Source organism: Trachypithecus francoisi, unplaced genomic scaffold (assembly GCF_009764315.1).
Source record: "Trachypithecus francoisi isolate TF-2019V2 unplaced genomic scaffold, Tfra_2.0 Lachesis_group10, whole genome shotgun sequence".
Classification (NCBI taxonomy): domain Eukaryota; kingdom Metazoa; phylum Chordata; class Mammalia; order Primates; family Cercopithecidae; genus Trachypithecus; species Trachypithecus francoisi.
This window is the reverse complement of record NW_022681455.1, coordinates 58,911,310-58,934,926: the sequence shown is the minus strand read 5'-3', so window position 1 is coordinate 58,934,926 and position 23,617 is coordinate 58,911,310. Positions and strand designations below refer to the sequence as shown.

Here is a 23,617-nt window from a genome sequence, read left to right as displayed (position 1 = left end):
GGTGTATGTATACACATGCCATGGTGGTTTGCTGCACCCCTCAACCCATCATCTCCATTAGGCATTTCTCCTAATGATATTCCTCCCCTTACCCCACAGGCCCTGGTATGTGATGGTCCCCTCCCTGTTCCATGTGTCTTCATTGTTCAACTCCCACTTATGAGTGAGAGCATGCAGTGTTTGGTTTTCTGTTCCTATGTTAGTTTGCTGAGAATGATGGTTTCCAGCTTCAACCATGTCCCTGCAAAGGACATGAACTCATCCTTTTTTTATGGCTGTATAGCATTCCATGGTATATATGTGCTGCCATATTTTCTTTATCCAGTCTCTCATAGATGGGCATTTGGGTTGGTTCCAAGTCTTTTCTATTGTAAATAGTGCTTCAATAAACATATGTGTGCATGTGTCTTTATAGTAGAATGCTTTGTAGTCTTTTGGGTGTATACCCAGTAATGGGATTGCTGGGTCAAGTGGTACATCTGGTTCTAGATCCTTGCGGAATCACCACACTGTCTTCCACAATGGTTGAGCTAATTCACACTCCCACCAACAGTGTAAAAGCTTTCCTATTTCTTCACAGTCTCACCAACATCTGTTCTTTCCTGACTTTTTAATAATTGCCATTCTAACTGGCATAAGATGGTACTATCATCAGAGTGAACAGGCAACCTACAGAACGAGAGAACATTTTTGCAATCTACCTATCTGACAAAGTTCTAATATCCAGAATCTACAACGGATATAAAAGACCAATTTACAAGAGAAAAGAAATATCATCAAAAAATGGGTGAAGTATATGAGCAGACACTTCTCAAAAAATGACATTTATGCAGCCAACAAATATATGAAAAAAGCTCGTCATCACTGGTCATTAGGGATTTTTTTTTTTTTTTTTAGTGTTCTTTGCTTCCTCATTAAGTAATCTCTTCCTAGCCTAGGTTCACAAAGGTTTTTCTAGTGCTTTCTTCTTAGAATCTTTATAATTTTAGTTGTCACATATAGTTCTATGATCGATCTCAAAATAAGGTTTGCCTAAGTGTAAAAGAGGTCATGAAAGGTTGTTTTTTGTTTCCTTTTTTGTTTTGTTTTGTTCTTTTTCATACAGATATTCAACTGTTTCAGTACCATTTGTTGAAAACACTTTATTTTTCAAATTTGGTTGCTTTGGCACTTTTGCTGAAAATAAATCAACCACCTATGTATAGTCTTTTTGGGCATTATACTATCCCATATCTATTTACCTATACATACAACAATCCATACTCCAGTACAAAATTGAATAAATGTGGTAAGAACAGACATCTGTCTTTTTATCGTGGACTTGGGGAAAAAAACCTGAGTGTTATATCATTAACTGTGGTGTATTTCTTATTGAGGGATTAGGGCGAAAGAAAGAAAGGAAGAAAGGGAAGAAGAAAGGAAGGAAGGAAGGAAGGAAGGAAGGAAGGAAGGAAGGAAGGAAGGAAAGAAAAGAAGGAAAGAGAAGGAGAGAAAGAGAGAAAGAGAAAGGAAGGAAGGAAGGAAGGAAAAAGGGAAGGGAAGGGAAGGGAAGGGAAGGGAGGAGGGAGGGAGGGAGGAAGGAAGGAAGGAAGGAAGGAAGGAAGGAAGGAAGGAAGGAAGGAAGGAAAGGAAAGGAAAGAAAAGAAAAGAAGGGAGGGGAAAATCTCTGATATAGAAAGCAATTTTACTTAGTCATGCTTATCATTGTTCTTTGTGTTCCCAAGACAGTTTTTGGTGCATTCTATGTTCTTTGTATTTTTTAATTTATTCAACGAATTATGGCACAAGTTATTACCTCGGTCATTCAGTTTGGTAGTGTTCCTTTAGTAGCTAACATAAATGCTTTCATAACTGCTCTTAGTTCACTTGCTTTTATTCATGTTTCAAGATGATTAAGCAAATTGTGTGGAACCCCAGAGTTTTTCATTTAAACAAAGCGTTTTGTGTATATGCTTTATAAGTACTGTTTTTAAACTTTTATGTGCTCACATCCTTTATTTACTAATCCTAAAGCAACTCTTTAATAGAGGCAATGTAAGATTGAAGAATAATTGAGTCCCTTTATTCCTGATTATGAAAGTTGTTATAGAAAGTTGTGGACACCAGACAATGCCTAACAAACTTGAATATCAAATTTTATTTTAGATATCAATTTAAATATCAATTTTAAAATATTGATTGCAAACTTTTACAATTTTGCAGGTTTATAGACTTATGTTAAAATCATCTCCTATTTCAATAATATAATTTGAGAGAAGAAGCCTTTAGAAATTCTGTAAACCAGCATGATTCTCCTTAATTTCTTTCCTTAATAAATGATTCATTTGATTATATATGTAAATGATATTTTCAACATACTTTTGACTTAGGCATTGTTTTAAGAAGAGATACAGCTTTTAAAATGAGTGTTAGATTAGATATCTGAAATGGTTTGCGGTATGTGTGTGTGTGTGTGTGTGTTTATGGCATGACTCTCTTCTCAGTGGTAAAGTTTGAAAAACCTACAACCCATCAATTATTCTTGGTGCAAATAATCACTTTATTGTACCTTAAAACAGACATTCTATTGATTTTGTTTCCTAGTTCAATTTTGTGGGGAAATTGCTTGGACCAAGAGGAAACTCCTTGAAGAGGCTACAGGAAGAAACAGGTGCTAAAATGTCTATCCTGGGCAAAGGATCAATGAGAGATAAAGCTAAGGTACTGAACTTTGAATCTGATATTTAACACATTCAGGAGGTTATCTATAACGCTGATAGCCAAATTTACAAGCACGCCTGAACTTCTCTTTCACCATTTCCTGTGATTTCTGTCTCCTGGCATCACCCTGTGTCACTTTCTGCTATCTCTGCTGTCTTCCTAAAAATCAATTATTGGCCTCCCTTCTTTTTCTTTTCAGAGTGTATATTCTGTATTTTCATTTTCTTTAGTCCTTTGTGTAGGTTGCTATCAAATCTTTTCACTTTTTCCGTGTCCTCTGTAGGATGTTTCTATATGTCTGTGTTTATTTTCTTTAATTCCCTGGCTGGTTCTTTTTTCTTTCTTCAATCATATCACCTAATCACATCCATTGTATCATTCTCTCATTTTATCTCTCTGCTCTATTTCACTTTGATCCTCTTACCTGAAGCAATTTCAAATACTTATCTGCAAATCTAAAAGAATCCTGCTTATTTCTTGAAATGTTTCAATGATATTAAACAGCTCACCTGACCCGCAAATGAACAATAAGCTAAGAGATATATGAAATTTGATGTTTGAAATAATTTATTTCACATCTCAACTACATTATTTCTTATTTTATAAAGTGTTAGCAATTTTCTCGGTGTTAGAATTCAGTGTTTGGGAGAAATGACAATTTGTAGCGATTTATTCCAAAAGGATCTTTGAGAATTCACTGCGAAAGGCTGGATGTGTTTGGTAATATCATTTGACCAGGCCACACTCTTATGACTTGGTAATGTTATTATGGAGAATGAAATGTTCAAATATTAATTTTTGACTATAAGAATCCTTAGAAAATTGCTCAGGAGTCCTGTATCTGTGTTAATGAGACGTATTAAATGAGGAAATTTATAGGGTGAAATGTCACTGAACTGGTGAATATAGCATACATAAAGTATCTTTACTGTAATAAGTCTACATTAGGAGTTTGGGCAAAACTCTCTATTTGAGCACTTTCTCAGAATGGTTCAATAGTCAACTGTAGAAAGGCACGGAAGGAATGATTTTTACTAGCTCTTTCTTTGGGATAACTTTTGATTACTCTATACTGTGTACAATTTCAGCAACAACTACATTCTTGCCAACCCTCCTGCCTCTAGATTCTTTGACTACACTTAAAATAAATATTGTAAGTATTTAAGAGGTGAGCGCACCAGCATCTAGACATGAGATAAGCTTTTGTCTCTGCCACAAGTTTAGATTTTCTTTATATAGGAGGAGAAAGTGACACATAATAATCTATGACTGTACTTTCATCTATTCTTTAATATTGTTTTTGTTATGAATTTCCCAAATACTTCATGCTCTTATATTATAAATTTCATATTGTGTGTTCTTGTAGTCTCACACATTCTTTAAGATTTAAGTTTGTCATCATCTCCTCAGCATGGCTTCCCTGAACTCCTAAGTCCTCTTTTATCACTTAACACATTTTACTGTATCTGTTTATCTCCAGGATGGAGAACTGTTCTAGTTAGCTTTGCACATGCAGAATCTCCATGTGGTATTTCTGTATCTTTTAAAACAGATGGATGCCTATTTTCTATTCTCATATATTTGTACATTTTTTTCTGTTCATAAAGTTTTAAACCAGATTTCTTTTTCCCTATAAGCATGTTAGCTACCAGCAAAAGTATTGGAAAATCCAATAGGAAACAAATTTGCTTCTATTAAGATTCCATTAGGTTTAATTTACTCATGTTACCTGTTACTTACAATTCAATTTCTTAATACTCTTTGCATGATCCATCATGTTGGACTATGATTTGAGTGTTTTCACTTTTTACCAAATTAAATAAAATAAACATATTAAATAATAATATATTGCATTGCAAAATATTTTTTAGACTCTAGATAAGGCCTTTTTATCATTCTTTTTGTTGTTGTTGTTCCACTTGCTTGCTTTTGAATGATAAGGTCTTAACTTTCTAAAGTATTGGACACCTAGCTGAAATAAAATCACAGGCATGGATATGAAAAATTTACCTTAGTAAACACTTGATTAAAATAAATAATAAATCCTTGGTAAATTGTTGATTATGATGCTGTTATTTTGCCTCTTTGCATCAGGACATGAACAGGAAAGGAGATTTTACATACTTTTTTTCTAATTATTAAATCACATGAGATTGTGCAACAAAAGTGTGTATGTGTGCATACACGCAATCATACAAGCTGGCGTGTATTATGCTTTAATTCTTTATTGAACATATTTTGTGTAATTCACAGTTCTAGTTTATATTAATGAATACAAGGTTTTACTGTCTTAGAGTTTACATTCCAACAGGAAAGACAGACAATAAATACATGAATAAATTTTATAATTTTAAGAATTGATAACTTTTATGGATTTAAATGAAACAGAAGGAGGGAACAGAGGTTAGTTGTGATGGGAGCAAATTTTGGTACAGTGATGAGTTAGAAAGAACACCGGAAGATGAGAACGAGCCAAACAGAAATATCAGAAAGGAGAGAGAATGCCAAGTGTGAAAGCCCTGAGGGAGAATCTGTAAATCTGTACTTTATGTATAACCATAGCTATATCTAAAACTATTATAACAACTGTAGCCATATCTTCATTTAATAACTATACTTATTGCCCTTTGGCTACCATCTGATTTCTTTATAGTAAAACTCCCGAAAAGTTATTTGCGATCACTGGCTCACTTTCATTCTTTATTGTTCCCCTCCTCAGCTCTGTGACTGGATCCTCCTGTTCCAGACCTCCAAGCCCAGACTTAGTCTTCAGATTTCTTTTTTTCCTTCATGCTCTTATAGCACCAATGTGCTCTGAACCTCAAATTTATGTCCAGCCTCCAGTCTCCCCCTTAAGTGCTAGATTCTAAATTTATATATTTACCTACTCAACATGTCAATGTGGATGTAACAGGCATTGAAATGTAATATGTCCAAGGACACACACATACATACACACAAATATGTATGGGTATGTAAGTTGACAAGGACTGTCCTTGACCAAACTTTAGTCAGGCCTCTCACAACCCTCTTCTCAACTTTGCCTGACTTTACAAAGATTAGCCATGTTTAAAATTTAGATCAGCAAGTATTAAGAAGTTCAGCATGCAACTGCCAGTCTTTTTATCCAATAGAAAAACTAAATAACCGAAGCCACATGAGGGGCTCCTTGTGTGCTTTACAAGGCCTGGGCCAGCACTCTTCTCTGTGGTTTCACAGATAGGTGACTTTGCAGAATATACTGTTTAATAACATGTTTGCTTCACCTTTATAAGACATGATAATGCAGATTGCTTTTCTATGTTGGGTATACTGCTAAGGTACTACACGATGTATGTCTTTTTTTTTCTTTTTCTTTTCTCTCTCTCTCTCTTTTTTTTTTTTTTTTTTTTTTTGACAGTGTCTCATTCTGTTGCCCAGGCTGGAGTGCAGTGGTACTATTGTGGTGTGATCACAGCTCACTGCAACTTTGACCCACCGCCAGGCTCAAGGCTTGAGTGATATTTCCACTTCAGCCTCCCAAGTATCTGGGACTGCAGGTGAACGCCACCAGACCTGGCTAATTTTATTTTATTTTTCGTAGAGGTGGAGTCTCATTTTGTTGCCCAGGCTGGTCCTGAACTCCTGGATTCAAGTGATCCTCCTGCCTCAGCCTGCCAGAGTGCTGGGAGTATAGATGTGAGCCACTCTGCCTGGTCCAATACAAAGTGTGTCTTAAACTTGGTCTTTACTTCATGATAAAAGAAGATATTTGGTTGTGTAAGTCAGGGAAAAAAATCAAAAATATTTATTCCATATCTACTATTAGTTCAAGAGTAGATTCAATATTATGCTATATAAAAAGTATTAGACATGAGTCAAGGCCTCACAAAGCTTGATATTTAATTAAATATATTGACCAGTGTAACTTTTTTTTTTTTCAAAAAAGTTAAGAAAATAACAGTCATTTGGATTAGTAGGTAGACAGAATGACAAACTCATTTCGTTTTGTTTTTGTGGTCTAATAACACTTCTTAATCCTTACATAAGAAAATACGAAGTATTAAGATTTGTTTCCGGATCATTATAAAGTTAACTGCATCATATAGAAAATAATTCTAGTGGTATCTAATAAGACTATTCAAGTTTAATTTTTTGTGTGTGTGTGTTATCTTGTGTTGGGGGAAAATTACTTTTTGTTTAGTTATACCTAGCCAATAACTCTGTAAGCAGAAAAAGAAAACAAAACAAAGTAAAATATAGTAATACTCAAGGTAGCACCAGTAGCAAAATCCTACCATACAGTCATGATTTCTTTCCCGTATTGGTCAGATCCCACAACATATGAACTCACATCCTACTTAAGACCAGCCAGAAATGTTTTCACAGAAGCTGCATTTTAAATTGTGAGAAGAAAAAGTATTCTTAGAGAAATCTAGAAAGGAAAATATACAGTATGTATGCAATATTTCAAAATACCTCAGGAAATTAACTAGCAGTTTAGAAAGTTCTTTAAAGCTTAAGTCTTCATACACCATATGGCCAGCTGGTTCTAAACAACCACACAGCTGCTGGTTTCACTGGCAGTTGCTTCTGAGCAATCTTCAGGGTAACTTACTGTAGCTTCAGATAGAGTGTTGCTATTTTTGGTGGTGTTGATGGCAAAGACTGGTGAAGGAGAACAGAGGAAGCAGTGGTTCTACAAGCTTATTTTTGAAAACGGTGGCAAACGAACATATTATCTCTAAGAGAAAGGGCTAGAGGAGTTATAGAAAATCAGACAACGGCTGAAAACACCCAGACAAGAGTAAGGAAAATAGGAAAGCTTGAAAGCAAATTTCTTAGACTAACCTATTGTCCTTAAATGGAAATCACAAATGGACATGTTGTGAATAAATAATGTTGTAATGCCAGGTATTTTGGCATTTCTGTTAATACGCTTGGCTGAAATTACGAAATGGGGTATTAAAGCAGTCTCATGATTATATATTAAAAGTACAGTGCTGTTTGGTGGACTTTTATTTGAAAAATATGTAATAATTCTCAAGGCAAGCTTTTCTGTCTTTGATGCAGTAATAACATGCAGTTTCTATTTTAGAATATTGCTTCTGCATTTTGTGATGACTACTTTAGTAAATTCTTTCTGATTTCATGGCAAATTGATTTTCATCAACAATAAAATCAACAAAAAGCCTTCAAAGAGATGTGCTGCCTAGTGGGCAATATGGGTGTGAACCTAGCAAGAGCCGTCTCTCATCTGGCTTCTGGGCTCTGCCTAACATCAAACAGCGTGATAGTCTCTCAAATCCTGAAGGAGTGAAGTTATGCTCACTGCTTGTCGGTCAGACTGTGTTACATACACTCCTGTTTCAACATTTTAATATCTTGAACACCAAAGCAGTTTATCATCCTACAAAATCAAGAGCCCAGACACCCTGACTTTCATTTTAGCTGTGCCTCTAATGAACTGCACAGCAGATCAACAACATTTCTTTCTCAACTGGCCTTCTGAAGAAAAGAATGGCTAACTCATTTTGATTTCCAGCACAGTTAAAGGAATCTGCATAATAACTTGCTTAAATATCATTTGTGTTTGTGAAACATAAGCAGAATATTATAAAATACAGATACTTGGAATTTTGTTTATATTTGATTCAATCAACTTTTCCGTTTCTCTGATTTGAATTTTAGAGCAGGAGTAACAGACTGAAAGATCCCACCTGAACCAATGTTTCTTATGATAAAAAACATTGTGTTAAAATATATATATTTGTGGGAATACAGAGAAACTTATGTTGCAATGTTGAACCAATAGATTATTTCAGTATGTGTTATATTTGGAATATACATGACCAAATAATTAAACTAATTAGGTTTGAATTGAAGAGTGAAATATATCATTATATTTGTGAGACAATTTTTCAAATTAGCATCTTCATCTTTTGATGTATGAATAATTTATCATTCAGTGTAGTGTAGTGTGCCTGTGACCTTAGAATGAAAAAAAAAAAAAAAAAAAAACATAAAGTTATCTGGGCTCTATTTCTTCATAAGCTTCAATGACAGAGTATGAGGTAGTAATGTTTTATGAATTTTGAATCAAAGTTATGTATTATCTTAAATCATTAATTTCCTCTCTTCTGATTTTATTCACATCTAGACAAATTCCTTTTAATTTTTATAATTAAGACCTGCTCCTTGGAAACTTTCAGGGACCTAATGTCACAGCCATAAACCAAGTTTCATATGCAGAAAACATTTTATTAATGCTACTTGTATAGTAGCTTGTCCTCATTGTCACTTGTCACTCATTATTTGTACTGTGCTCTTATTTCCCTAGAAGAGTGAAATGAGGGAATCACAGAATCAGGGTCTCTCCTACCATATTGCAAGCCATTTTTATTTATTAAGCTATTAAAAAAGAATGTATGAAAATGGAAATTTTTAGGCATTTTACATTTTATAAACCAGAATTATAATGATGTAGTTCCTTTCTACCACTGAGGATGGTCTGTTATTTTTGGTCATAAGCTTTACTGCTGATCTGAATTTTTTCTCTTGCTGCCCAGGCTAGAGTGAAGTGGCATGATCTCGGCTCACTGCAACCTCCACCTCGTGGGTTCAAGCGATTCTCCTGCCTCAGACTTCCAAGTAGCTGGGATTACAGGAGCCCACGACCATGCCCTGCTAATTTTCATATACTTAGTAGAGATGGGGTTTCACCATGTGGGCCAGGCTGGTTTTGAACTCTTGATCTCAGGTGATCCGCCCGCCTCAGCCTCAGAAAGAGCTGGGATTACAAGTGTGAGCCACTGTGCTCAGCCTAAAAATGTTGTACTAAAAGTACAAATGCAATATAACCAATATATATAACCAAAACATAAAATATTCTGAAGAATATTTTAAATTTCACATTCTGTGGAACTTTTGAAAATGGCTGCAAATTATTTGACATTTCTCTTAGAGAGAGATGAATAGGGTCCAGTTCTCTTCCCCGTGAATCTGAATAGTTTCAGTGACTTGCTTGTAACCAATAGAATGCAGAGAGTAATGGTGGTTCGTGATTTTCGGGGCTACATTGAAAGAAGCTGTGCACCTTCTTTCTCATTTGCAGAAACACTCTCTTGGAGTTTAAAGCTGCCTTGCAAAGATTCTGAAAATCCTGATGCTGCTTACTGTGAAGAAAGCCAAAATTACATTGAAAGGCCATGTATAGGTGCCAGTGGGCAGTCCTACTTCAGTCCAGCCTTTGAGTCATCTTAGTGCAGGGTTTACACATGCAAGTAAAGAATTCACCAAATGATTCCAGTCCTTAGCCATTTGAGTGATCAGCTGCTCAAGTCTTCCTATCCATGGCCCAAAAAATCCTGGAGCAGAGATGCAAGCTATATTCATGGTACACTACCTAAATTTCTGACCCACAGAAACCATGTACATAATAATAATATTAAAATCATTATTTTAGACCACTAAATGTATCATGGTTAGTTATGCAACAATAAATAACTTGAACACACTACTACTACTTTATAAGTAAAATTATATTCTCTTTTTGCGTTTCTGCTGCCTTCTAATGGCGATAAGCACAGATTGATCATTTCTAGAGGGGTGTGTGCGTGCATGCGTGTGCATGCGTGCATGTGTGTGTGTTGGGTGTTTGTTTTTAGTTTAGTTTTGTTCTGTTTTGTATTTTATTGTATTGTATTTACAACTCATTTTGAATTTGCCTCTCCCACCATCAAATAATTGAAGCGCATGTCAACATTTTATTTAAAACTTGTCAAAGAAAAGGCTGCCAAGAGAAGCAATTTAAACATTTCTTCTTGGTAGAGACATTTTATGAGATACTAGACATCAAAAATAGAAAGCTCTAGTTTTAAAAGCATTAGGTTAGTCATAAAGCTGGTTTAAAGTCTTTCTGGTTTTGGATGTCTGATTTAATGTCACAAGACTCAAGGTTAATTGGGCAGGTGATTCCAATTTCTCTGTAAGCCTTCTTAATTTTACTACAACTTCACAAAGCCAGTGTTCTAGCATTTTATCAGAGATGCTAGATGGATCCCAAAAGGGAAAGTAAATGGCACCACACAGAAAGTACTTCCTCAGACCAAGACTGGGAGAGTTTTTATTACTTAGTCCCTCCTTTTGAACATTTTAGATTGTTGAAGATTTGTCTTGGTCAACAAAATGTTCAATATGATGTTTTTGTGGGGGAGACTGTTAACTGAGTTTGTTATGTCATTAGTCATTTATCACATTTTATTGAAGGAAGAATTTAGGTAGGAGATCAGTTTATGCAACACCTAGACCAAGATTACTGGGAATATATGTACCCATTGACATGATTTACTTAGATCAGATTGTTATATTAGAGAAAAATGAGAGAATCCAAAGGCAATTTTGTTTAGAAAGATGTATTTGTATTCTATTAATATATACACATATATATATTTAGTACCACATACATATTATTTAGCAGATAATCTCTCTCTCCATACATCATACATATATATGAATTTTGAATGAAATTCAAAATTATATGAAATTATTTATATATAATGCATAATATTATATATTATATATGTATAACATAACATACATTATGTATTATGTATATGTATAATATATTGTATATGTATAATCTAATATGCATATATAATATATATGTATAATCTAATATATAAATATATAATTATATAACTGCATATATATATATCTGCTGTCCTCTAATGGTGATCAGTGCAGACTGGTCATTTCTAGAGGGGTGTGTATGTGTGCATGCGCGCGTGTGTGTGTATGTTTGCCTGTGTATCTATATAGATATATACGTGTTATTTTATTTAATAGAAAGCACTGATTAACACATAAAACACCCATAGTTGTATAGCAGACAAATCTAGAGCATGTACAATTTATCAAGTTCTGCATTGCATATTTTACTTTTTAAAAATATTAAAATTTACTCAATTTTTTATACTAGATTCTATCTTTGCCTTGCCTACAAATTCAGTCACCAAAGCAAAGACCCATATTAATAAGTTACTTTTTTAATAAAATTGAATATTAGAAATAACATTTACTTAAATAGCTTTATTTTGCTTGTTGTAACATATAATACATTATTAATTAATGGGTAATTTTAATGTCAAACCCTGTGGGAATGGTTATTGGAAAAGCAAAATAATAATGATATTTAATCTCATAGAAAAATCTTCAGTGCAAAGGTGGTTGTTGTTATTATTTGTATGTTTTTAGAAAGATTCCATTAAATGTTTATTTTAATAGTTGAAATGACCCCAATATAAGCCATGTTTTTTAAAGAGAAACTTGGACAACTTGTTCTAGTACAGCTTGGGGAATTTGGAGGTACAATTAAGAGGATAATGGGCCCAGAGAGGGAATGTTAATGAGAAAAATTCTGCACTTAACTCAAGTGCATCATCAGCACTAATTTAGATTCTGAATTTCATTAGTTGCAGTGATGTTTATTTGACAGTGTTCTATTTTCTTATCGGTTTTTTAAGTTCACAAGTCATTCAAAAGTTGAATAGTAATCTATTTTTATCAGTCATAAATATCTGAATCATTCCTTAGTTGAACAGAGTTATCATGAATGCTTGAAAATTTGTTTGGTCTCTTCACAATCATTGTTAAACAGCAGAAAACTGTTTTCTGGTTCAGTTATGACACTAAACAGAACTCAAAGAAAAACCAAAAAAGAAAAAAAAAAAAAATCCAGTAGCTTCTCAATCTAATCAATAACAACACTGCAGAGTTTACTTTTGTTTTCTGGGTGTATAGGTTCACCAAGAGGGAAGTCAAAAACACTGAGGAAAATGAAATGCCAAGGATACAAATACAAATTTACATATTTTGCTATAAATGCAATCAATTGCACCACTTGATTTTTTTTTTGCAGCAGGACGTGTTTTATGCACTTCCAGGGATGCATATATTAATAAATTAATTAATTTATTATATATATATATTTAAACATATAATATATATTTTATAATATATAAATATGTGTGTAAATATATTTAAATATATAAGTATATCAATATAGTTAAATATATATATAAATATATATTTTTTGCTTAATTATTCTGGCTAAAGGTTTGTCAATTTGTTTTTAAGTTTTCAAAAAACCAACTTTTTATTTCATGGACATTTCATATAATTTTCTTCATTTCAATTTCAATTATTTCTGCTCTCTTGATGATGGGTTCAAGCAATTCTCCTGCCTCAGCCTCCCTTTTGTTTGTCTTGGAAAGTCGTTATTTCTCCTTCATGTTTGAAGATATACTCTTACAGGGTAAAAGTGTTTTCCCTTCAGCACTTCAAATATGTTAGGCCAGTCTCTTCTGGCCTATATGATTCCCACTGAAAAGTCTGTGGCCAGATGTATTTGAGCTCCATTGTATGTTATTTGTTTATTTTATCTTGCTGCTTTAGTAGCTTTACTTTATTCTTGATCTTTGGGAGTTTAATTATTAAATGCCTTCAGGTAGTCTTCTTTTGGTTAAATCTGTTTGGTGTTATATAACCTTCTTGTACTTGAATATTGATATCTTTCTCTAGGTTTGGAAAGTTCTCTGTTATAATGCCTTTGAATAAACTATACCCTTATTGCTTTCTGTACCTCCTCTTAAGACTAATAATATTTTGCCTTTTTGAAGATGTTTTCTAGAACCTATGGTTGTGGTTGTTTGTTTTTATTCTCTTTTCTTTTGTCTCCTCTGTTTGGGTATTTTCAAATAACCTGTGCTCAAGTTCACTAATTATTTCTTCTGCTTGATCTATTTTGCTATTAGAAGACTGATGTATTCTTTAGTATGCCAGTTGCATTTTTCAACTCCAGGATTCTGCTTGATTCATTTTCATTATTTCAATCCCTTGTTAAATTAATCTGATATAATTCTGAATTCCTTTTCTGTGTTATGTTGAATTTCATTGAGTTTCCTCAACATTGCTATTTTGAATTCTCTGTCTGAAAGGTCGCATATCTCTGTTTCTCCAGGATTGATCTTTGGTTCCTTATTTAGTTCATTTGGTGAGGTCACATTTTCCTAGATGGTGTTGATGACAGTAGATATTCTTTGGTGTCTGGGCACTGAAGAGTTAGGTATATATTATAATCTTCACTATCTGGGTTGGTTTGTACCTGCCCTTCTTGGGAATGCTTTCCAGATATTTGAAAAGACTTGGATTTTGTGATATAGGTTGTTTCTGTTTTTGTGGGTACCCCAAGCCCTATAATACTGTGGTTCTTGCAGACTCATAGAGGTACCATCTTGATGGTTTTATTAGTCAGGGTTCTCTAGAGGAACAGAATTAATGAAATATATATATACATATTCATATATATATGAATATATATGGGAGTTTATTAAGTTCATGTATATATATGTGTGTATATATGTGTGTGTGTGTGTGTATATATATATATATATATATGAGTTTATTAAGTATTAACTCACATGATCACAAGGTCCCACAATAGGCCATCTGCAGGCTGAGGAGCAAGCAGAGCCAGTCTGAGTTCCAAAACTGAAGAACTTCAAGTCCAGTGTACGAGGGCAGGAAGCATTCAGCATAAGAGAAAGATATAGTCTAGGCGACTAGGCCAAACCCTCTTTTCACATTTTTCTGCCTGCTTATATTCTAGCTGTGCTGGCAGCTGATTAGATTGTGCCTACCCAGATTAAGGGTGGATCTGCCTTCCCCCCCACTGACTCAAATGTTAATCTCATTTGGCAGCACCCTGTCACACCTAGGATCAATACTTTGTATCCTTCAATCCAATCAAGTTGACACTCAGTATTAACAATCACAATGGTCTTGGAACAGATCCAGGAGAATTCTCTGGATTACCTGGCAGAGACCCTTGTTCTCTTCCTTTACTTTCTCCCAAACATGCAGAATCTCTGTCTCTCTTCTAAGCCACCTACAGCTGAGATTGGAGTGACACAAGCACCCCTGTGGCTACCACCACTATAACTATTTGGGGTCAAATAACCACTTTTTGGCTACTGCCTATTTTTGCTCAAGGCTCTGGGGTTCTATAATCAGCAGGTGGCAAAGCTCACCAGGTCTGTGTCCTTCCCTTCTGGGTGGTGATGACCCCCAGACCCCAAGTGGATGCAGAACTATCAACTGGTAGCCTGGCACTAGAGTCAAAAACCTTATAAGTCTACCTGGTGTTCTCTTGTACTGTGGCTGAGCTGACACAAACCACAAGATACATTTCTTCTTACTCTTCTCCCCTCTTTCTAAAGGCAGAGGAGCCTTACCCATGGCCACTGCCACTACTGGCACATGGTGTGTACTGTCAGACTACCGTTGATATTTCCATTGATAGTTCCTTAAGGTCCAAGTCATTCATTCAGCTTGTGGTGAATGCTTCCTGACCTGGAACTCACACTTAGGCTTCTTTTCTGGCCCAGGGAAGGTTGAGAAATGCATGTTAAGATTCAAGTCCTAGAATTGGGGATCTCAAGAATTCACTTGGTGCTGTATTTCACTGTGGACCACCTAAGGTACAGGACGAATTCTACCTTACTTTTCGCCGCACTTTTTTTAAGTGGAAGAATTGCCCCATAGCCGCCATAGCTGGGAATGTACTGAGTCTCTCCTGAAACCAGCAATTCTCAGAATCCTACCCAATTTTCTCGACATTGTGTCTGAGTATCATTGTTGGTTATTCCAGGCTCAAGGGCTCTTTAGTTAGCAGGTGATCAGTCATGCCAAGACTGGCACCTTCCCTTTAAGGCAGCAGGTCCCTGTCTGGCCAAAAAAAAAATAATTTCAGCCTCCCTCCACCCCTGGTCCCTGGTGAGCACTAATCTGCTTTCTGTTGCTATCTTCTGTCCTTTTTCTAGTATTGCATAAGTACACATATAATGACTCGTCCATGCTTTTTTCACTTAACATAATGCTTTTGAGGGTCATCCCTGTTATTGTATATGTCGGTAGTTCATTGTTTTATGTCACTGAGAATTTCTCCTTCATGTGCCTATACCACCATTTATTTACTCATTCTCCTAGTGACGGTAATTTAGGTTGTTTCTAATTTGGGCTAGTATAAATAAGGCTACTGTGACCATTTATATATGTCTTTGTGTGGGCATATGTTTTCACAGTAGAGTATTTGGGAATTATTCATGAAAAATTAAAGCACAAGGACATTTATTGCATCTTTTTTATTATTTTAATGTATTTATCACAGGACTATGAATTTTTTAGAAAGTTAGAAAGTACTAATGTATCAGCTAAATATTTAATCTGATTTTTGGTTTAGTTTACTTGATGTTAATAACATCTATTAGTTCTAGGGATGACTCTTCTTAATTATTCATTTTTCATTCTGCAAATAATCATCTCTAAATTAAGGTTTGGAAAATATTTTTTCAGGAGTACCCTAAATGAAGGTACCAATATTCAGAAGGTAACTTGAGATTCTGATTCCCTAGTAAGAGACACTAGATTTGTTAGAAAAATGAAGCCATCTGCATCAATTTAGACAGTTTTACCAAATTGATTCATGAAATGTCTAATATTTCCATGTAATTAGCTGTGGCATTTTCAAACTCTATAACCAAGAGGAAAATTTAACCTTCTCTGAAGAATTGCATACTCTAGGGCTGATACTTTAGAAAATTATATTGTTCTAAGGGAGTACTCACCAAAGAATTATATCAGACTTTGAACAGATGCTGCAAGATCCTTGTCTTATTACTAGTACACCAGAGTGATGATATTAGAAATCTTCATCTCCTCCCTCACATCTGATGTTAAAGCAGGTTTCCTATTTCTCATCTCTGACATTTTATTGGTGAATCTCTTGTGGCTGCTCCAGAAAAGTTCTCCTTTCTCTTATATTTTCTACTGTACTGTAAAATTAAATTCTAGTCATTAAGTTCAGTGTATGTCTTTTGTTGGAACGCTAAAGGGTCTTTTCCTCTGATGGAAAATGAAGGGCTTATTTCAGATGATAGTATCTGTTTTTTTCACACTTAAAATTTTATTTCTTAGTGAAGGAGCTTTTATATCCACATGTGCACATTCACTTAAAGTAAATAAAAATGCAACATCTATGTATAATATTAATAGAATTTTATCTACGGCATTAAAATCCGTCCATTGAATGTCTTATAAAAGTGCTTCACTTGCAGAAATCTTGGAGATGGATTTATTATGAAAAGCCATAGGTCTTCTAACATGCCACACTCCTTTTTGTTTTATCTTTGAAACTTGTATTTCTGATCTGTTTCTCCTTTGTGCTGTATTTCTGGTACTGAATGCAGATTAATCACTCGGCTATTTTATGTAATAGAGGATAGATATGCTTGGATTATTAAGCTGGAGAATGTTTGTCTCCATGGCCTATTGCTTAGGAATTAAAAATGAATTCATAAACTTAGCCCTGTTTCCTGATAATGTTACTTATTCTTAAATATCTTGCACATTATAATAGATACTAGATTTAGCTTATTCTGTTAGAAAATATTTGATACATTTTATGAAAGTTTCATAAGAAGAATGTTAGATAAATTGAGCATATCTTAAAAGCTGTTGGAAGGTTTTATTCAACTATACATAATTCATGTAATAAAACAGTCCCCATCCAAATGTCAAGCAGTACATGTCAGTTGGTCCTATTAATGTTGAAAAACAAATTTTGTTACCATATTCCTAATATTTTCTTGCAACTGTTACTAAAATTTTGTCATGAATTTTTGATAATTTAATATCATTAAAGTACATGCTATCAAAAATTATGTTTAGATAATTATTACACAAAAAGTTAAAATATAAAGACCATTACCCATACTTAGGTAAATTATAATGTAATTCATAACTACAGTTAACTTTTCCAAGTGTTTTCTAACTCGGTTTGGAGAATGTAATTTGCCAGGTACATGTGCTCATAAACATGTTACTGTTATTATTGTTTCACTGAATAACTGAACCCATTTCTAGTTGTAGGTTGCAGAAAGTTACTTCAAGGCAGAAGAAAAAAAATGATCACTTCTCAATTTTAGTTATTTTGAAGACATGTTTTTCATACACTAAGACAAAGAGGTCCTGTGAATTCTCCCCTGTGTTGACAAGTAAATTTTCACTTTCTGTGAGATTAACTAGTTGAAAGATAAGCATAACTTTATTTAAGCAGTTTATTTGCTTTAAGAATTTATTTGTCTTTAAGAAAACAAATTACCAATGAGTTTTACTAGTCTGTGATATTTCACACACATATCCACATGCACACAAACATGTTCTTGTATAAAAAGCAAATATGATTTAAAAACACATGACTGTAAAGTTTTTCTAAAGATATATGGAGAATGTAAGTGTATATGGAAACGAGTGTCTTTAGAGTAAATATAGATTTAACGTTGCATATCTAATTATATGCTGGCTATAAGAATATTAAATTTACCATATATAAGCACAAAAATCCATATGAAGCAAGTAGCTCATTTTCAGGTTAACCAGATGATCAACACAGGATTAAATCTGCCAACATGCATACAGATGACGTTTTAAGATACCGAGTTCTCAAATATTTTCATCAAAACACACTGAACAAAAAGAATTAATAGGAACCTTAAGTCTTATTCAGATTTTATCCTGCTAAGCTCAATGTTTTATGAAATCTATAGTTTTCTATGGTGTTTTTAAAAAATAAAATATACGTTGCATTTTCAAAGAAAAAAACTCCCATTTTTTTCTATACTCTGCTACTACTCTCAAGATTTCATTTCTGGCTGCAGATGTGTGGAGTTTTTTCCAAATACCAACTGATTCTGTGACACCAGCAGGGTGTCCTACGATTCAACTCAGTTCTGATACTAACTGCCTAAAGTTAGTACAGATCTCCCAGGTTAAGAGCTCTATCCCACAAAAGTGCCCCCCTCACTTCAGAGGCTAGTCAGAAGTGGTTAGTCCCTGTGTTATCTACAGTTTGTGACGGACTTAGCTACAAACTGGAGGTTCCTACAACGACTTCCTCAGGTTTGTTAATTTGCTAGACTGGCTCACAGAACTCAGGAAAACAATTTACTTAACTAGATTATTGGTTTGTTTTAAAAGGGTATATCTCAGGAACAGCAAGATGGAAGAAATGTATATATAGGGCAAGTTATGGGGAAAAGGCATAGAGCTTCCACACCCTCTCTGGGCACGGCACCCTCCCACCACCTCTATGTGTTCAACAACATGAATGCTCTCCAAACTTTGTCCTTTTGGGTTATTACGCCAGCTGCATTTCATAAGCATGATTTATTAAATCATTGACAGTGTATGATTCAGTCAGTCTTTAAACCCTTGCCCCTCCCACTCCTAGGAGTTTAGGAGAGTAAGGCTGGAAGAGCCAACCCTCTAATCACATGATAAATTACCCTGGCAACCAGCCCCTTATCCTTAGGGGCTTTCCAAAAGTCACCTCATTAACATAAACTCAGGTGTGAAGAAAAGTGATGGGATGTGTGATGAATAACAAAATATATTCCTTTCACCTTTATTGCTTTTACCACTTCAAAAATTCTGAGGTTTCTAAGAGTTCCATGCTAGAAACCAGGGACAGGGAAGAAGATCAAATATATATTTCTTATTATATCACAGTCCTACAAATTTGTCTTTATATTTTCCTGATTACTTAATTTTTAAATATTAAATGCAATTGGCACTAAGAAAATAAAGGTTATATTTTTGCTAGGATTTTGTGAACTTTATAATGATAATGCTGCTTAACATACTCTCCCCACAAAAACCACTGCAATCCAGCTTTATTCCCTCACTTCATTCAAACTACAGTAGAAAAGAAGGTAGTTAGTTGGTTGCTTATTTCTAAAGTGAATAGTTATTTCTTAACTTCCAGAGATGGATCTAAAATAAGGCAAAGGCATCCTCCACTTGTACAATAAGAGTTCTCAAAATGAAAAAAAAAAAAGGAAATAAGAATTAAAAGCCATAATTGGAATAAAATTTTCCTGGACAAAAAGCAAAACTTGAAACTACATCAAAAGTATTCACCATGTATCTAGCTATACTGGCCAAAAGGTATTAGACACACTTATAAAAAAATTAGACTGAAAAAAGAGGATTTATGCATCCATGCAAAAATCAGGCTGTCTCACCAATGGCTTTTGCCAGAGTTATGGGAATAGCTTTTAAAATATGCTTAAGAAAAGATAATGTGAACCAGTAACTTTTTATTCAGTCATACTAACTTTTATGCAGAAAAACACTGGGCATGGTGGCTCACACTTGTAATCCCAATAATTTAAAAGGCTGAGACAGGTGGATTTCAAGACCAGCTGGGGCAACATAATCATAATGAGATCTGATCTCTGCAAAAAAAAAAAAAAAAAAGTTAGTCTAGCACAGTGGTGCATGCCTGTGGTCCCAGTTACTTGGGAGGCTGAGGTAGGAGGACTACTTGAGCCTAGGTGGTTGAGGCTAATGTGTGCCATTATTGTGCCACTTCAGTCCAGCCTCGACAACAGAATGAGACCTTTCCTCCAAAATGATAATAATAATAATAAACAAAAAAATTAAATAAAATAAATAATTAATTAAAGAAGGAAAGAAAGAAAAGAAAACCCTCGTAGGATCAGTAACATGCAAGAACTAAGGGAATATTGTATACTGTTCTCATGGGGTTTTTATGAGTAATTTACTACAGAGATGAAGTGTAGTGGGCTTATTGAGTCACCTCCATTGCATATTGCCAAGTGGGGAAAGTGTTATAGAATTCTGTCGTTTATATTAGAAAAGAGAAGTATACATATTAGTATAAGTAAGTAAATGGACACTTAAGAGTTTGAAATACCGCATCATAATAGAAGTTAAGAAGAGAATTAACCCTATAGGTCTCAGGAACCATAATTAAAATTTATATCTAAAGGAGGAGGAATATGTTAAAAATGCAACAGTGAAATAATAAGCAAAAGCTGGACTGTTATGAAACCACAGGAAAAAATGTCTGGATGACTTCTATGAGGAAAAGATATGTGAGAAAATAAATGAGATTGAGGACCAACATAAAAATTAAGAGTCTTAAGAAACTTATGAACCAACCACAGTGCATGAACTGAATTTCAACCCTGATGCTACCACAAAAAGTATACAAAAAATTTGGAGAAATCAATATAACCTTGTTAATTGTAGAAGCAAAAAAATTATTGTAAATTATTATGTGTGATAATGGTATTGAGGTTTTGTATTATTTTTAAAAAATCCTTTAGAAATACATACTGAAATAGAGATACACTTTTTTAAAATGTACATATGTAGAAGAATATTTTTATATGAAAATAGGTAATCATGTATTTTCTAATTTAAAAAAATAAGATATTTCTTTCAGAGGTAGAAAGACACCAATATCTTAAAGACATCAATATCTTTATAGTTTTTCTCATTAAAAAATTAGGAAAAATAATGTAGTAAGGAAGTGATGATATAAATTTTGAAAAAATAGTGATGAAGGAAACATGAAAAATTGAAAATTTATGTTCTAAGACAATACAATGTAAATCACCATTAACATAATATTTTCATATGCCAAATTCAGACTATCTCTTTGGTTGGAAAAGGGATAAAAATCTATCAAAATTAAATTTCAGTTTCATTAAGTATACTAATTTGAGAATATTGGCAAATTTAAAGAAATTTGCTATTCATGAGAGTGATTTTTTTCTGATTTCTAGATATAGACATATTTAGTAAATTTCAATACTTTATTGATTTTTATAAAAATAAGTTTTAGTTTTACTCTTCGGTTTAATGGTTATTGTTTTAACGGTTTTACATGTTCATAAATGGAGGCAGATTCTTCTGAATTATTTGTACTGATTGTATATCCCAGATTTCTATTTGTTTTATTATTGTTACTCACAAGGACCATGGTAAATACTTTCAATATACTTTAATGAGTTACTGTTACAAGAAATTCTGTAATGGCATAATAGAGACAACATTTTCATCACATTACGGTTTACATTGGAATAGAATGATGAAAAAATAAAAGCTCAAATGAGCAACAATTTTATACAACCCAGATAAATTAGATTCCTTGACAAACAATTCAAGAAGATGATAAACAGAATTTAGGTATCTAAACAAAATCATTTGGTTCATAATAACACAATAAAAGACTAATGATCTCTTTTAGAAAGTTTGATAAGTCAATAAAATTATTTTATTTTGATAAATTACTGTCACAATATTTTGCTTTCAAATGTATCCATGGTGAATTATTTTAGTTTAAAAGTTATCACTTTAAATAGGGTGAGATATGACAAAACTTTAGTAATTTATGGTTTTCAAAAATATATATGTTTAAAGAAAATTTTATAGTATGTGCTTCAGTTACTATGCGCATGCATAACAATAGAATGGAAAATAATGTTACAAAAAAATCTTGAAACGCATATTTTCCAAGTGAATGTTTTAAAAATAGTGTGAATAAATGATTAAGTCATATTCATTTGGTCATTCTCATTCTCTTTTTATCTCTAAATTTCGATTTAATTCTTTCAAATATTATAGTCACAAATCATTACTTCATTATTACAGTAATATTCAGTTAGGTATGCAGACCTTGGATTTATTCAAGATGATGAATGAGTGGAGAAGAAAAAATATTATAAATTCTATTTGTAATTTTTATGAGAAAGATATTAAGATTTCTTAAAATAATATATTAACTCCTATTGTTAAATATGTTATATTTAACATATAAATTTTCTTATATTGGGATTGAATGTTTAACAGATTATTTTGGTAGAGGCTCTTGGTCAAAAAACTTTAGGAAACAATGATCTAATGCCATGAAGATGCAAATAACTACATAGATGTTTAACAAATGGTATAGTTTTAAATAATATGTATTATTAGGTGAAAAAAGCCTCTTGCTTTGTTTTTTAGCAATGTTTATATTTTACATAGTAAAATATTTGCATATCTAAGTAATTTTAAGAATAATGATTCTGTACTCTCAAATTTATGGTTACAGTCTTACTCTAACTTCTTTCCATTATATATAATTTACTGACTGTAAATTTAGTCCACATGATGATGCAAAATATTATGAAAACCATAAATTTGTTTTCTTTTATGTTTTTGTTGTTTACATTAAAAATAAATGTATTACATTAAATACAATTTCTCCTTAATCTCTAAGAACATTAGATATTACTTATTTAGTCATTTAAAAGACAATAGTCACAAAATTATTTTTAATAAAAATATTTATTTGCACATAAATTATTGTTTGGGGTTATTTGCTCTTAGCTAAACAATGAACAAGAAAGGGGAAAATGTTAATTTAGTACGAAAAATGAGGGGTAGAAAGCAAAATTGTCTGTATAACGAATTACAATGCTTTAGAGAATATCTATGCTGAAAACTGACACTTATGAAGTCCATTTGGCCATGGAACCTACTGTATGTGCTCAGCATCTGGCCTTATTATTTTGTGATAAATCACAAAGATACATAAGCACATACTCAGATTGTTTCTTGAGACAGACAGACATTGCTTGGTAAATTAATATTGTTTAAATATCTGACACACATTTTAATAAGCTGAGTTTTTATGGCTCTTTCTTAAATATGGATTAGTGTATAATTTTAAAAGTAAATTATCTTAATCTTACTTTGACCTCCTAGGTTTTGATGAGATGTAAGACACTTGTTTTTTAAGGTATTGCGTTTTTTTCTTTTCCACATTCTAAACTAAACATTCTTCAGTATTTCCAAGGTCATGCAAGCCTGCCTTTTTGTTCAAGCTTTTAAAAGTTTAATGTCTTTCTTTTATCTTAATTTTGAAGATGATAGCTACTTCAATTTGCTACTTCAATTTGAAGGCTGCTGCCAGTTTCCTGAGAGCTCTTAACATGTTTTTACTGCTTTGTGACATAGCAAATTAATA

At 33.3% G+C, this 23,617-nt stretch overlaps 1 protein-coding gene across 1 annotated transcript in view; it reads left to right on the top strand.

Moving 5' to 3' along the window:
- Window positions 1–23,617, top strand: part of KHDRBS2 (KH RNA binding domain containing, signal transduction associated 2) — a 591,787-nt gene that overhangs the window by 243,267 nt on the left and 324,903 nt on the right. The window contains exon 3 of the mRNA XM_033217544.1: window positions 2,584–2,700. Coding sequence (XP_033073435.1) covers window positions 2,584–2,700 — 117 coding nt within the window. The remainder of the gene's footprint in view (window positions 1–2,583; window positions 2,701–23,617) is intronic.